Source organism: Zonotrichia albicollis, chromosome 16, assembly GCF_047830755.1.
Source record: "Zonotrichia albicollis isolate bZonAlb1 chromosome 16, bZonAlb1.hap1, whole genome shotgun sequence".
Lineage (NCBI taxonomy): Eukaryota > Metazoa > Chordata > Aves > Passeriformes > Passerellidae > Zonotrichia > Zonotrichia albicollis.
The window spans coordinates 16,004,773-16,021,617 of NC_133834.1; the positions used below are offsets into that span (position 1 = coordinate 16,004,773).

Genomic DNA, 16,845 nt, shown 5'->3' on the forward strand with positions numbered 1-16,845 from the left:
GCGGTGCTGCAGGGACACGACACACAGACCAGACAGGGGGACGGGACACACGGACACGACTCGAACATCACCGGCCCGAGGCAAGGCCGCCGCCGCGTGGGCGGGGCCGTGACGGGGCACGCCCCTTATGCTAATGAGAGCTGAATCACGCTCAGCGGACCGCGGCCGTCGGGCAGGACGGGCTCAACCAGGCGGCGCGGAGGGGGGAACGAGGGGAGGGCATTAGAGTCGGGCAGTCAGCGCCGCCGCTACGACCTGGGAGCGGGCGGGGGAGCCCGGATGGCGCTGACTTCGCCGGCGGCCGCGCCGCGGAACCGGGATCGGGGCGCGGGAAGAAGGAGTGAGGAGCGCGCGAGCGGGCGTCCCCCCTGCCGCGCGCGTGGTGTGCGCCGAGGGCGGGGCGGGCGGGGGCGGTGGGTGCGATCACGTGACGGGCGGGCCGCCGCCATTTTGTCCTGCGGAGGCCGTATTTAGGGCGCAGCGCGCGCGCCGCCGCCACTCCTGCCGGGACGGAGCTTCCGCGCCCCGGGCCCCGCCGCCGCCCGCCCTGCGCCCCCACCCCGGCTCCCTCTGCCCCGCCCGCTCCCCCGCCATTTTGTGGCCGAGCATTGCCCGCCGAGGACCGGCGCCGCGGCGGAGCTTTCCGCCTTTCCCCCGCCCTCTCGCGCTCCGACTCTAGCGGCGCCTCGGCCCGGCCCGGCTCGCGCAGCCATGTCCTCCGGCGCCAGCCCCGAGTACGCCTCCTTCTTCGCCGTGATGGGCGCTTCGGCCGCCATGGTCTTCAGCGGTGAGCACCGACCGGCAGCGGGAGGGACCGGGGGGAGGGTGGGGAGGAGGGGGAGCGCGGTGCGGGGGAAGCGGCTTCTTTTTCCCCGTCACTGCCCTGCCCCGGCGGGGCGCCCTCGCCGGTAGGGGCTGGGATTCCTGGGGCGCCCCCCCACCCCCTCCCCCGCTCCATCCGGGCTCTCTGGGGCAGCGGAGGGTCCGTGCCGGTGACGTCACCGCCGGCGGAGCCCCCGAGGCCACGTGACTGCGGCGGTGCCGCCCGGGCCGCCCCCCCCCCACCCCCCCCGGGCAGCCGCGGGCCGGGGTCCCCCCGGGGCTGCGGACGCGGGGCGGGGGGGGGGGGGGGGTGTTCGTGCCCCGGCTGCCCGCGAAGTCCCCGGCTCTGCCTCCCCCGGCCTCCGCGGCGGCGGCGCTTCTCCCACTGTGACTCGGACGTGGTGTCTAAACCATTCCCCGGATAACGCAAGACCGGTTTTTGACGGGATTAAACATAAATGTGCGGTCGTTTGGCGGGCAGGCCGCCTTAGAGACGTTAATGCCACTGCAGGCGATGGACGGGCTCTGAGCTGCCCCGTGGAATGGGAATGCCGGGGCACGGGGAAGCCCCGCTCCATGGCCCTCCCTCTGCGTCTCCAGGCAGCGAGCTCAGTGCGGTGTAAATTGGGTCATCCTGCGGCATTGCTCTCCCCACTGAAGGAGCTCAGATGTAGGGGCTGTAAGTGCTGGTTGGCACCAGAAATGCCATCCTTTAATGCGTTGTCTCTCGGAGCCTTGTTAAACCTACAGAAGGTGACTGCTGTTCCTGCACAGCGTTTGCTGCTCTTTGGTGGGGGCAGACCTGCTGTTCCCTTTTACATCTAACATGGGAAGGCTTCAGCTGTTTTTTTTTCCAAATGCAGGTATCACAATAATTAGGAATAAAACAATTAGGAACCAATCTAACTTTCCTTTCTGAAGGCTTAGCCCATGTCTCCACAGACGTGAACATACTTACTGGTCTTTGGCTCCCTTCTAGTCCTGAATTGGTCTTGGCTCAAGCTGCCTAAGTGCTTTTGAGGTGCTTGGGATCCCATTGTGTTAATATGGCCTCTAGGATGGCGGCTGGGTCTGCAGGATGGATTTGGGAAGCTCTCTTGATTGATGCATGTGGGAGGTGAAATCATGCAGAGAGCCAAGTGGACAGTGAATTAAAATTGGTGCTTGAGAGGAAGCTGTCTGGCCATGCTGGTGTGGGCACCATGGACTGGTTCCACACCAGCCATGTTTGTGACTTAAATTTTTGATAAAACAACAGCTTGGTTAGGTGACAGCCACCTAGTTTGTTTAATTTGTACATGGTGGTGGGATGCAGATGTTGATGCTGAGGGCAGTCAGTGGCCTGCCATCTTGGATTTCAGACACTGTACTCACTCTTGACAGGTAAAAATTTTCCTGAAAGTCAATGGTTGAAATGCCATGGGAGCTAGAGTTGGGCCTGCTGACCTACCTGCCTCTTGGCTACTGAAGATAATGGAGGAAGAAACTAAGATCTAGTTACTTGTTGGGAAAAAATAGTCAGTGGTTCACTGCATTTTGCAAAATGGTCCTAAATAATGAGCTTTCCTTCCAAGGAAGGAGTTGCTGATTTCCTCTTGCAGAATGGGTTTTGGAAGCAAAAGAACATGGCTGTGTGGCTTTAGACACCATGTTAGTGACGTGTGAGTGTGCTTCAGCTGAAGCATCAGTGAGGGATGCAGACTTGAGTCAGCTCTTTAACACGAGTTTGGAGTGGTGCTGGCGTGTCTGAACCAGCAGAGAAGCCTTTCCTAGAAGCTGCAGCATGACAGCATGGTGCTGTGGGATTGCAGGGGGAAGGTTTGGGTCAGTCATAAGCTCTATTGATGGAGGCTTGGTGTCTGTGTTGTTGCAGTTGTTTTGTGAGAGGTCCTTGATGCAGAATCTGTCTAGTCGTCCTGGATTCAGTGAGTTCAGAGGTCTATCCTGACCTCTGATGTTGTAATACCAGCAGGTCTGAGCCTTGCAGGTACTCTTGCCAGGGCCAGTGATGGGTTCAGGTGCTGGACAACAGGTTATAGGGTGTGCTGATGGGAAGTTATTTCTTAGGTGTGCCTGTTCAGTGAAGCAGTTTGTATTTTTAAGGCAATATGGCAGAGGTGTCAACAGAGGATAAACTAAAACTTGCAGTTATGTAGCTTTTGTAATAGGCATGTTGCATCACAGCATGTTCTAATGGTAGTTGTTAAAAAACCCTTGATTTTGAAGTAAGGAGCTAAATCTGGGCAAGCAGTTAAAACTCTAAAATTGTCCTGGATCCGTGTTAATTAGTGCAGTGAATCATGTCTGACTCATGCTATATCTAAAGATCACATTCTTGTGGAGCTTGTAGTTCCGAGATATGTTTCTAGTAAACATGTTCAGGTTCTATACTGTCCAGGGTGGTTTGATGTGAAAACAAGTGACTTGGAGCAGTCCTATGTGCTGTGTGAGCACTACTTGCTGATGGTAAATAGATAGCAGAACTTGTTCTGGTCAGCCAGAGACAAGAGCAGGCTGCTGTGACCTTGGCCATCTTTGAGCCTGTCTGGTTATTTGCAGATTACAACTTGTTCTCACTGCTGCAGTTCCTTATTTCCCATGGGGTGGGTCAGGTGCTGTTGAGTGATTAAATTATTGTAGCTTTTTCATGTGATATGAGCACACCAGAGTGGACAAGTGTGGTGTTGGGCAGAGCTGTCTGGTTCTGGGTGTGCTGGTGCTCTGTGCAAAGCTCACAAGTGTGACAGCTCCATGCTGAGCAGAGTTGTCCTTAGGCCTGAACTCCAGCTGGGCATTCCGTGCCTTCAATACCTGCTGCACTGCCAAGCAGCTGGAAAATTCTTCTTGAAGAGAACTTCAGCCACCAGTGTTAAATTAGTCCTGTGTCTTCTAATTTTTGCTGCAGTGAAATAGTACTTTTGTTTTAAATTAAGTCTTTAGATCTCATAGCAGTTGGTTGGCTTTTAAGGGACCTCCATGGTGAAATAGCTGGCTCAGAACATGTAGTTTGGTGCAGCTGACAGCCCTGCACAGTCTGATTCTGGAAGGCATCATGACTGTAAACAGCTTGCATCCTCAAAGGCAAATGGCACCTGTGCTTCCCGAAATACTGTCTGAGAGGTGGGGAGGTGGAACAGGAGAGCTGCTTGTAGGTAAAAATAAGATGGTGGAATGCAGCTCAAGGTAATTTTCTGCTCCAAATGTGATGTGGGCAGGTGTGTGAGCTACCAGACTGTCTGCAGTAGAGATTAGCTTAAGCTTTTGTCCTTTACAGCAGGTAAAGCAGTGGATGGCTGAGACCTCAGAGCTGTAACAGAAGTGAGGTAGGCGATGTTTCTGCTGCTTGAGAATGAGGGAAGGCGTCTCAACAAGGGCAGCATTTCCTCTCGGTAAATGCCAGTCTTGGGAACATCTGAGAATGAGATGGATCATTATAAACCATTGGCTCTGCAGAACATGGCTTAAGCAGTTGTGCTGCAGTTTGTACTGTGGCTTCCTGATGGATCCCTGTCACCCTGGAGTCACTACACAGCCTGCAGGTGTTTCCCCTGTGGTGGGAGCAGCTGCCTCAGGACCTCTTGGTCAGCTTTTTTCCTTCCTAGAGCTGGCCTCTTCCATCTCCAGAGCATGACTGGTTGTGCACAGATGTTGCAAAGTGAACAACATCCCAGCCTGAGCAGGCTGTTGGGTGCTCCTTGAAGCAGTGGTTCACAGCAGTGTGTGCTTCTCCAGTGAAGCATAACTGGCTGCACTCACTTCCTTCAGAGGCTTTGGGTCAGGCTGCTGTGGCCACAGGAGTGTGCTGGGTGCAGGCAGGGGCTGTCCCATGCCACAGCCATGGGGAGCAGAGCTGTGGGTGCTGCTGGGTGTTCTAAGCTCCCCTGAGACCTGGTTAGGAAGGGGTCTTGCTAAGTGGTGTAACACACTGCTCTGCCAGTCGGTACCTGGAGTACACTGGTCACCTGGTTTGTGAAATGGGTCCTCTTGAAGGTGTTGTGAGGGAGCCTCTTTGATGATAAAGATATGTATCAAGTGTCTGGGTGGACTTTGCAGAAGGACAAGCCTGTGCTCCATGGCAAAGTGCTTTACCATACTTGAAAAATCAAAGAGCTCTGTGTGACAATCCAGAGTGCCAGTTGAAGCAGCTCTTGGACAGTTGGCTGGCAGATCCTTTCTTTTCTTTGAACTGCTGCTATTACAGCAATGTCTAAAGGAGCTGGTGGTTTTTTAAGTTCTCAGATGTATTGACCCAAGACTAAAAGGCCTGCCAGTCTTGGAGAATTTTGATAATGCAGTAAACTGACAGTGTTAGCAGCCTTTCATTACATTATGGAAGAACAAAAAGTTATCCCTAATCCTGAAAAAGGTGACTCACTAAAGGGTTCTGAGCTTACAGCTTCCTGTAGAGCAGCTTCACTGTTTACTCCTGGGGTTTTCATTGGGGAACAGGCTTCAGCCAGTGTGATGAGAATTTACATAGGCTCCAGTGCAGTTCCCCTAAGGAAGCTGGTCTGTTCTGTGCAGCTGCACCTGGGCAGAGCAGCAGGTTTTTTCCAGAAGTATCCATTACTGTAACTTGAGGTGGAGCTGTTGAATGTGGTGGGGTGGGAGGGGGCAGGGCCAGCCTGTGGGAAGCAGCCTGTTCCTTTGGAAGTGTCCGGGTTTCTGGTATGGCAGAGCAAGGACTGTGCTTCACCTGGATGTCACTTTGAACATTTCTCCAGCCTTTTAGGAACATCCTGCTCAGGGATGAATAGATGTTGATGAATTGGTGCCTGTATGCTCCCAGGGAAGCCTGCCTACTGCAGAGGGCAGCCCGTTTGATAATGATTAGTTTTAAAAGGCTCCAGGTGCAAGTGCTCATCCCAAATGGTCCTTCATGCTTGCTGTGATAGTAACCAGTGGTATCCTAATTGGAAAGCTGGCTTTTATTGCTAGCTCACTTCTCATGCAGGCAAGTTCTGCATGTTAGTGCTCTGCAAATCTCTCAGATGCAGTGTGGAAATCTGGTTCACCATGGTGGGATGTGGGAGGAATCCCTGGCTTGGATGGACCAAATGCTGCTGGAGTGTGTGTGGCTGGTTCTGAACCTGTGTGAATGTATCAACTGGTGAAACTGGATCTGTGCTACTAGATCTCTGAACTTGGAAGGCTCCTCACAGCCTCCTTCTGTATCAAGGGAGTGACTTGCATCTGATTTAATTGCAAGGTTTCTCTTCTTGGTGTGTGCCCTGAGTGAGCACAGTCACCTGCTGGAGCAGGTTGGTTCTGATGCTGGGGCCGCCCTTGATCTGAAGAGCAGGATGTGGGTGGAGCCCTGTGGAGCTGTGGCAGTGGCAAGAATACAACCAGGCTTCAGTCTTTGGCACTGCAGCCTATCTGGCAAGGGCCTGTCTGGTTCATACTTGATCCTGGAGCTGCACAGCCCCACGCCCTCTGCTAGCCCTGTTACAGGGACAGATATGGGGAGGTGCCAGGCAGCAGGTCCTCAGCCCAGAGGGGAGGGCATTTTGCCCCCAGGAGCAGTACATAAATCAGCTCTGGGCTGTGAGTTCAAGGACTAAATCGGGTATTTCACAAGGGGGTTAACCTCTGAAACAGGATTACTGGGAGTAAGTGGTCTTGAGTGATGTGCATTGCAATTTCTCTGTATTGTAACATCTTGAACTTCTAAATGGCACAATTCCTGGTTAGAGACCTGGTGAATTGTCTGTCTCTGGTGAACCAGATAGGTGAAGCGCTTTTTGACCTGCCAGGTAAATGTTTTGACAGGTCTACCTCTTTAAAGGTGGTGTTTGGAGCTTGCTTGGCCTGTATGTTAGAGGTGAGGGAGCTGGATGAGCTGACACAGAAACCCAGAGTCCTGGTGTGTAGCAGAGGTACAGCTCTTGCCCCATTTCCAGTGTCTGCCACAGAGCTCTCCTCAAACTCTGTTTAGCAAGATTTTGGAAAACACATCCTTCCATTTGATCAGGGATATTTAAATGTAGCATATATGTGCTTCAGTTGTTTAGAGCTGCTGCAAGGTAGAGGTGAAGGTGTGGAGGAACATTTTCCAGGGTGTCCGTAGCCCAAAGCTGAGTGGCTGTGCCACTTAGAGGCATGGTGGGGAGCAGGTATTGTCTTTGCCACCTTCCCTGTAATACTGAGATAATGTCAAAGATGCAAGGACTACTTGCCAGACTAGTAAAGCTGCCTTGTAAGGTGCTGAAGATGGCTCTTGGTTGGGGTGGTGGTGAAGGCTTCCTTGGGAGCAGATGTGCCAAGCTCTGAAGCTCTGTGTGGTCACCAGTGGGAGTTCAGTAGAGTTTCAGTGACATCTAAGACTCTTATGTGAAGACTGGTAAAGATAGGCTTTCTTTCAAACTGTATTTAAAACAAATTCAAGGCATAAGATCTGGCCTCTTCTGGGATTTTAACTGGGAGCTGACAAACTCGTGCTGCACTGCCCCTCCACAAAAGCCTTGAGCAAGCTGACTTTCTTGTAAATGGGGTTACAAAATCACCTTCTCTAATCTATCACTGCAATAATTGCAACGCCCTCAAGTAGCTTCATGCCTTTGGAGGAAGTGATGACTGATAAAACTTTAAATAGTGAACTTCCCTCATAAGCCTCTGCATTTTTTTGAGAGGTTTGTAAAAGATTGCAGACAGGAGAAGTGGTTTTTGCTAAATTCTGTACCCAGAGTAGACAGTGGGACCAGGATTCAGGCTTAGTTCCAGCTCTTAGAAGGTGCTTTGTCCAACAAAAAGGTTTCCTAGTTCAAGTCAGTGATTTCTTTCTGGAGTTCCTAAGGGCTACACCCTAAACAGAGCCATCACTGAAATGGCTGATTAGATCCATGTGCTAATATCCAGGTTCATCTGATATCTGCAGCTAGAAGTTGCTCCTGGCTCAAGCTTCCTAAGTTGGGTTCTAGTTCTGAGTAGCCCAAAAGAGCCCTTTCCATCACCTTGTGCCAGTCAAGGTTCAAGAGCTTTGCTAGCACAGAACAAATTGGTAGTTAATGAGACTTTCCCTTCAGGCTTTTGTAGCTAAAACTGAACTTCCTTCTGAGAATGAACCTTGTGTTGGTGCAGTGGTGCTGCTTGTATGAATGATGTGGGGTTCTAGTGCCAAGCCAGGAGGATGACTGCACTAAATACAGGCTTTATGGGGGTGCTGAGTGAGAAGCAGGGAAGCATGTACCCAAATACCTCCAAATATCTCCCAGCAACTCTTCACAAGAGTCTGACAAGGTGCACAATCTCAAGCTCTAATACTGGTGTAAGGCAGAGACACATCTTTGTGGAACAAGCAGCTCTCCCTTGGAGAAACCTTGGTTTTCTGTGGGTGGAGCAGATGTAACTGTTAGGTCTCAGAACAGCACAAAGATGTTAAATGCCCACAGTTTAAGTGGACTCCAGCAGCGTTTTAGAACAGATGCAAGAACATTTTCTTGCCTAATAGGATTGACCTCTGAGGACGATCTTGATGGTGTCAGAAAAGGAGACTGCCTGCCCTTCCATATGCCTGTCTCTGCTGCTTCAGGGACTTATTCCTGGCTGGCAGTGGACATGCATATCATCTCTAGATGATGATGAATACAGTAGGAAGCTGTGGAGTTCCAGAGTACTCCCCAGTAAGGCTGAAGGAATGATGTCTTTTCAAGTACTGCAGAATCAAAGAACAATGTATTTGAGGAAGTTTCTGTGAGGCTTATACCAAGTTTTCAAGGCAGAAGTTAGTTAGGGATAGTGCTTTGGACTCTTCCAGGTCTCTGGTGCAGGTGATAAACCCATCATCCTGTGCAGGTCTCTGCATGCTCAAGTGTTGATGGGGATGATGAGTAAACCTTAGGTGGAAGGTGGTTTTGGTCCTCTATAAACTACAAGCCAAACTCTTCTTTGTGGTTCCAGTGGCTGGATTGACAAGTGTTCAGACCAGAATCCTTCATAGGTAAGGTCACACACTCCAGGTGCCAGAGCCTTTCTCCAATGAATGATGTGGAGCAGTAATATTTGAGTTGAATTCTATCTCAGTGTGTCTGATGAAGCTGCAATGGCACATTTAACTCCAGGGCCAAAGCAAAGGCAAATGGGTTTTGTGGGAGAATGAGTCCCACAGAGGACATGTGTGCAGCTGAACTCAGTTCAGGTGGCCCAGCTCTCAGCTGTGTTCTGCTGGGGTAAACAGATGTGCTTTGTTGAGCCTTGCAGTGTGGACTCTGGGAGGACACAAACACTGGAGTTCCCTTTGGGACTTTGGATTTTGGCCCCTAAGGAGGGGCATGGGTGGCTGCTGGGGGCGTGCCCTGCTGTAAAGCTGGCCTGGGAAGATGTTCTGCTATCAGGTCTGTTTGAACAGCACCTCTTAATCCTTTGGTAGGTCACTTCCTCATCCCTTAGGGGAGTATTCCTGGCTGTCATGTGACTGTGTTAGTTTTGCACAATCCTTCCTTGTGCTGACTTAGCTGTTCTAACTGCAGCCTAGTGAAAGAAATTATATTTGGGTACATGTGTAATGCATTTTTTTTCTCTTCCAGCCTTGGGAGCTGCATATGGAACAGCAAAGAGTGGCACAGGTATTGCAGCCATGTCTGTCATGAGGCCTGAGCTGATCATGAAGTCCATCATCCCTGTGGTCATGGCGGGTATTATAGCGATCTACGGCCTTGTAGTGGCAGTGCTCATTGCCAATGCCCTCTCACCTGAAATCACGCTATTCAAGTAAGTTGCTGCATCTGGCAGTTCTGTTTCAGACTGTCCTGTCACTGTTTGATGCTCTGTGTGGGGGTGGTTTTGGCTCAAGGCCCCTGGAAGGGCTGGCAGTGCTGAATGTGCTTGGCTAGGCTTTGGAGCATGGGCTGGGTTCCAGCTGTCCTGTCAGATGCCTCAGCCCCAGTGGAGTTGGCTGTACTGGCTGTCACAGATCAATTGGGTGTCCCACTGCTCGTTGTGGGGCTGTGGCTTGGAAGCAGCCATGTACAGGCAGCACTGGGAGAGGAGGCAAAGCTTGTGTCATGATGCCAGACTCCAGACCTGCATGTACAGGTGTTTCCAAAACTGTCTAAATAGATCTGCTGTTGCCTGGGAGATGCAAGTAAATAATTAATATTGCTTTTGCTGTGGTAAGTCAATCCTTGAGCTATACATCGGGCCTCTAGCAGCTACAGTCTGAAACTTAGACTGCTCTTGGCTTCTGAAAACAGCTGGAACTGGTGTGGTTGAGCCCTCTTGAAGTTAAACAATGCTGCTGAAGTGACACGTATCTGTGTTGCTGTACAGGCTGTACCTGTGAGCAGAGTGCTTGGCCTAACAAGACATGGTCTAAAACAGCAGATACAAATGGTCCTTTGCAATTACCAGGTGAGCAGACACTGATAGGGACTGCTCCATAGGACACTCTCCTTCTTGGAAAACCAGACCATTCCTGCCCAGCTTCTGCAGTGCAAGACACCTGAATGTGCTGTGGCTGAAGGCTGTAGATGAGCAGCTACTAACAGGCTGCAAAGTACTGTGGGGCAGGCATTGCTGCAAGTGCTGTTCTGACAGCATCCTGAGCCTGCTGGTGGCCAGATGAACCCAGTAACTCAGTTCCGTGTATGAGCCATGATGTTCACGTGAAGATCCTTCACTGCTGCCTGTCTTTTAAGTATCAGAGTTAGGAGTGTCAGTAAGCATTGCTATGAGACACATTGGGCTTGTTGAAAGAGTTAGGGGCTTAAGACTGGGTGTCTCGTTCCTTGCCACTGAAACTCTTTCATCTCTGTCCCACAGGAGCTTCCTTCAGCTGGGCGCTGGCTTGAGCGTGGGTCTCAGCGGTCTGGCTGCTGGCTTTGCCATTGGCATCGTGGGCGATGCAGGTGTCCGGGGCACGGCACAGCAGCCCAGGTTATTTGTGGGGATGATCCTCATTTTGATCTTTGCTGAAGTCTTGGGTCTCTATGGCCTCATTGTTGCCCTTATCCTCTCCACGAAGTAAATGTTGCGGTATGATGTAAAGAGATGTAACAAATCTACGTTTAACAAAAAAAAAAAGCTCCAGAATGAAAATGGTTTCTCCAATGTGTACAGTTGTCCCAATTTGGTAGTTGATCTCTTGTAAATGCGCAATATATGTTAGTGACTCGTCTGTCCTGTGTGTACTTCAATATTAACTTGGATGGGTTGCTCCAGGCCTGCTGCATGGCTTGGGGTGGCCCGTGTGCAATTTTCCACCCATTGCTGTTAGTATTTTATGTATAAATATGAACTAGAAATGTAATTTTTTCTCTTCACTGGATGTTTATTTATAAAAGACTTGACATGTTCATACATCTATGGAGCAAGGATTTTCAATTTCCCATGCTATATATATTAATCTTATATATAGGTAGATTACACTGTGGGGTAAATTGTAAGTGCAGAGAATTCCTTGGATGTAATTTTGATTCTAAAGATTGCTGTAGTGTCCTGGTATTGGAGTATGAGAATTTTGTGTTTTATTACAGCAATTGTCCGAAACACTCCCGTGTTTCAATAGTAACTGCGTATGCTCCGGCATCAGTCGTGCACCCAGTGTTGGGTTACAAACTTCTACCATGTTTCCAAATAAAACTTCCTCACTACATTGCTGTAATGAGTCCCTGGCTCTGATTTCCAGCTGTTGCTGCTCCTTTGGGAAGTGGGTGAGGTCTCTTGAGGCGTGCAGGTTCCTGAAGTGACTGGGCAGCGTGCCAGTGATGCTGCCAGCTCTCCTGGGCTGTGGCACTGTGGTTCCCAGCTGCTGCCATGGGCCATACTCCTGGTGAGCAGGGGTGCAGGGCTGTGCTCACCCTGATCTCACCTGGCTCCGTGTGGTGCTCTGTGGCCAGGGGTCAGGGAGCTGCAGCCTGTGCCGAGGGCCAGGGAGAGAGGGTGCAGGCTGCAGCCTGTAGAGGAGCTGCCTTGTCAGGAAACAAGCAGCCTGTCCTTGTGCCGGCCCTGCAGAAGCTGAGCTGCTTGGAAGCTGTACTGTGAATAGTAATTGCCTCTGAAGTACCTCAACAATAGTCTCATCAACAAAATGGCTTCAGTCAAGAATTTGTATTTTTATCTTATAAATCACAGGACCATTTGAGCTGGGAGATTCTGGTGCTGCAGCTGCTGAGTGCTGGAGCAGCCTCCTCTGGCCTGAGGATTTGAGTACTGCCAAGCTTCTATGGGAAATGCATGTTGGACCCTTTCAGTGGTAAAGCCAAAATGTTACTACTCAGACACCTGGTGCTTGCAGTGCCTTTGGCATCAAACCAAGCTGATGTATCTGGAGGGATGTTTCACCTGGTTGGGAATGAAAATACATGTATGTGTTCCACCAAGGTACCTGTCCAGTGAGGGGTGCAAGCACCGTGAAGAGCTGTGGCCAGAACAGAAGGAATTCACTGAAGCTGTTTGGAGCTTCTAACCTGGCAAGGGTGCTGCCCAGGCCTGGTGCCACTGTGAGCACCTTCTGGGCATTCAGGAGACTTTAGCTATGAGCTGCTTGTCCTGTCAGGGTCAGCAGTAATTATTAACAAAGAATGGGCTTATTTTTTGCTGTTTGCGAGAACACTGATCCCTATGCAGTCACCTGTCAGTGGGCTGGTTTTGCTTGGGCAGTGCTTTGCTCTGTGGTGGGGCTGTGCAAAGGTGTAAGGTGACTGAAGGAAAATCCTGCATGCCTGCTGAAGCAGTGGATGGTGGAAGGAGAAATTCCCAATCTGAATGGTTTCAGTCATTCCTTTCAGCAGCAAAAGTAGACTAAACCTCAGAATTAGGCTTTCCCCAGGGGTCATAAATGTTTATGGAATCTGTAGGTTGATTGTCTCACAGACTGCAGAGGGGGCTTTCCTGGTGCAGTGTGACAACTTGCAGCTGAGGGGTAAATCCCAATCCCAGGCTCTGGAGAGGATGCTGCATCCAGCCTGCAGTTCTGCTGAGAGAAATTGAATTTGGCAAGTCAAATTGTGTGAAAGGCTAGGAGAGGGCCCTGTCTGGGGTTGCAAATATGCTTAACATTTGGTTCTAGCTTCTGTAAGGGGACCCTACTGCCAGTCTTGCATTTAAGGGAGCAGGTAAGTGCTCTCATCTCCAAAAGCAATAAGCAATTGAAAGGCCCCCAGTTCCAAGGTACCCCAAGATCCCTTGTAAGTTGGTGGCATCATGCAGAGGCAGTTAATAGGACCAGAACCAGTGCAGGGAAAATCCCTTCAATGGCATTTTGCTTCATGCCTTAGAACATGAAACCTTAGTCATTAATGTACCCATGCAAGAAGAATAGAGCTGGGGTGAGCATGGATTGGGGGAGGATCACTTCGTGCCAAGTACCTGCAAATACACCCAGAGTCAGATTAATATTAGTCTGTAGTGCCTCAGCCATGACATGTGATGCTCTGAATCCTCTGTGATGACTCCTGGCTGGAAACTCCCATTTCAAGCCCTTTGCTGGTTCTATTGCATCAGCACGCTTCTCAAATGACTCGCGGCATTAAGATGAGGGACCTTTGGGGTTTTTGAAATTGTTTTACTGCCAGGAGCACGGCAGGTCAGAGGGCAGTCCCAGCTGGTGGGGATTGGCTCGGTGGAGGTTTGGAGGAGGGGACGGGGGTGGCAGTGCCGGCACAGCCATGGTGCCTTTGTGTTCCGTGGCTGGGAGCGCTGCAGTGAGTCAGCCCTGCGGAGGGGAGCGAGCGGAGCGGGGCCTCTGCAGCAGCAGCACCACAGGGCCAGGGCCAGCCGCAGTCAGTGCAGGCTCTGGGAGGTTCAGGACCAGATGCCAGAGCTGCCAGCACAGACAATGCCTCCACAGAGCCTGCTGACCTTGTTCTTTGTTAACCCTTTCACACTGTTTTTTGTTTGTTTTTTTCCAAAGGCAGCAATTTTTGTTTTCGCTGCTGTTGGAGAAGCATTTTTCAGTACCAGCATTTTATCTCTGATTGCTCAGAGATTGGCTTTCCCGGGGAGATGTGGCTTACAGAGGAGCATAGTAACCTGGAAAAGAAAAGCTTTGCAGAAACAAAGACCTTGTTATGACAAGCTGATCCCAGAAACGAAGTTGCTGTTTTTAATTACAGAGTAACAGCAGAGCTAATGACTGCAGCTCTCAGCAAACCTTGTTTCTTTCCCAGGCTGGCCACGGGATACTGATTGTATGGCATTCTGATGTTTCCAAACCATCACTGTGCTCAAGTCAGAGTTAGTTGTCTCTGATGCACAGGACTTAGTTTTACAGCTATTAACTATCTTTTTCTCTTGACATGATTAAATTAAACCCAGAGCACATCTTTGCAATGCCACTTGCCCTGAAATGGGAATTTTCTGTTTCACGGTCAAAGGATTTTGTCCCAAAATGCTTCTCCATTTTTGTTCCTGTTAAAGCTAATAGATGGTGTTATTATTTCTTCAGTGAGCTCCTGAGAGACACAGCTTTGCAACTTGTATCAGTGGTTTTCAGCCAAGCTGGTTCTTGTGTCACAACACAAAAGTACACAGAAAAAATCCTGCCCTGACCTTACAGTATTTAGGGGCCGAGGCTTTTGGCACCCACACTGCACCCATAAGGTACCTACAGCCCCCTGACAAGCTGGGCAGGGTGCAGCTCCTGGAGAACTGGTGGCTTGTCTTTCCCATTTTCCTTTTGCTGAGGGACAGGCTGCTCTCAACGCAGGATCAGCTTTGGCTCTTCAGGATTCATCAGGGGGATAGCAGGGACTGTGTAAGTTCCAGAGCCTTTTCTGGCTCTTTGAACTGCCCTGTCTGTGCTGTTACACCTGTGCTTTCTTCCTTTGCCTTTGGCAGAGGGCAAAAGGGTGACTTGAGTGGCAGAGAGTGAATTCAGCCACTCTCTTCTAATGGCTGTCTGCATGAGGTAGGCTAAGGACAAACCTTGGGAAGTCATGTATATTCCCAAGATTGGCAGTTTGTTCTAAGCAGCCTCCATGGCTTCTGTGTGCCTTGGGACAATTTCTTACACATCTTTGTGAATGCCTGTGAAAATCAGAAGACAAGGCCATATTTCAAGAACCCCTGATGGAGCAGCAGTGCTGGCCCCTGCCCCGCTCCTGCAGCTGCTCCATGTGCTCCCAGCTCCTCCCAAGTGCACAGGTACAACTGCTCTTGCTGCCAGGCAGTGAACCTGATTTGGGAATTGAGCCAGATTAAAAATAACTCAACCTGAAGAAAAAACCCCACGTTTGCTAAAGAAAATGCAAAGCATTTTCACAAGCAAAACTACAGCTTGTGATTCCTTCTGCCTGTTACTGGGGCAGTGGAGGGAAAGAATATGGAATTATTCTTAGGGGAGTGTGCAGTATTGGCAATGCAAGACAGGGCTAATTTAATGCTGAGAAATCAAAGGAGAACATCCAAAAGATTCAGACTTTAGCAGAACATGCCACAAGCTGGGCTGGATGATGTACCTGCAGCCTCCAGGAGCAGATGCCCATTGCTTGGCACGGGCTGTTCTCTTCTCCCAGCAGCGCAGACAGGAGGTCTCAGCACTCTAATCCAGGCTTGGGACTGGCAGCCTGAGGATCTGTGTGGCTGAAGGGTTCTGAGGTGAAGCTCTGTCACTGCTCCAGGTGGGCTCAAAGGCAGGATATTTATGGTGGGTGTTCCTATCTCTGCAGTCGGTGTTTGCCTTTACCTCGGCGTCTCTTCCCCTGCCAGCTCGAGTCACTGTCACAGCCCTGTCAGCTTGTGTGTCCCTGGGGAAGGGACCGGTTTGGCCACAGGCAGTTTGGGTGCTATACACGCCTTCTGACATCCAAATTCGATTTAACAGCTTGGATGGGCCCTTTCTTCTTCACAGACAGATCAGCAGGGCTGAGAGCTGTTTTAAGAATTCATCTTCTCAGCTTCTGATTTCGGGATCTCCTCCACCTGTATGAAGCTAAAAATCATTCCCAGCAATACAGTGCTGGGTGTCCCAGATGTGCATAATTTCATGAGGAAAACCTTACAGCTCATCCAGTTCACCCCTTGCCATGGGCAGGGACACTTTCCACTGTCCCAGGCTGCTCCAAGCCCTGTCAGTCCTGGCCCTGGACACTTCCAGGGATCCAGGGGCAGCCACAGCTGCTCTGGGCACCCTGTGCCAGGGCCTCAGCACCCTCCCAGGGAACAATTCCTTCCCAATATCCTATCTAACCCTGCCCTCTGGTAGTGGGAAGCCATTCCCCATGTCCTGCCCCTCCAGGCCCCTGTCTACAGTTCTTCCCCAGGTCTCCTGGAGCCCCTTTAGGCCCTGGAGGGGGCTCCATGGAGCCTTCTCTTCTTCAGGTGAAACCCCCAGCTCTCTCAGCCTGACTCTAGAGCAGAGGGGTTCAGCTTTTGGAGCATCTCTGCGGCCTGAAACCAGTCTTAGCCTCAAATTCCCAAAACAGTGCTGCACATTGTTTTCCCAGCCTCAACCAGCATCATTCCCATCTCTTGCTTTCAGGCCCCTTTCTCAGCATCCTGCTGACAATAAGAGCAGCTTGTAGCATGGGTAAGCACTGACATCATGGAATGATAAGCATGGCTCAAAACCTAATAAAAATCCAAGTCCAGGCCAGACAGGGATATTACATTCATACACAATTACATCCCCCATCACTTTTCTTTCCTAGGAGGGATTCAGCAGCAGTGCCAGAGCCTACATCACCTGAGTGGAACCATGCCTTATCAGCTTCCCTCGGGTACACAGGGGCTGGTGGGCCCAGGGTGTCACTATGGGCATCTTGGCGTGGAGGTCTCAGGATGGGTTCTCACAGGTCTCACAATGGAGTCTAGGATGGGGATCTCCGGATGGAGTCTCACGATGGATGGGGTGTCAGCATGGCTTCACGATGGGAGCTCATGACAGGGGTTCAGGATGGGGTCTCACGATGGGAGCTCATGACGGGGGGTCAGGATGGGGTCTCACGAGGAGAGTTTTCGCCGCCGCCCTTCTCAAGATGGCGGCGCCCTTCCCGTGATGGCGGCTCTCCGGAGCCGGTCACGTGCCGCAGGACGGGTGGGGAATCCCGGCACGTGCCAGCGCGCTCACGTGACTGGGAGTGGGCG

The 16,845-nt window shown here is 50.9% G+C and overlaps 1 protein-coding gene across 1 annotated transcript; it reads left to right on the forward strand.

Moving 5' to 3' along the window:
• The first annotated feature begins 430 nt into the window (after positions 1-430).
• On the forward strand, positions 431-10,869 carry ATP6V0C (ATPase H+ transporting V0 subunit c). The gene is made up of 3 exons (XM_074552783.1): positions 431-787; positions 9,348-9,531; positions 10,582-10,869. Exons 1-3 carry the CDS (start codon positions 712-714, stop codon positions 10,784-10,786), a joined length of 465 nt encoding a protein of 154 aa, XP_074408884.1. The 5' UTR covers positions 431-711; the 3' UTR covers positions 10,787-10,869.
• Positions 10,870-16,845: the final 5,976 nt, after the last annotated feature.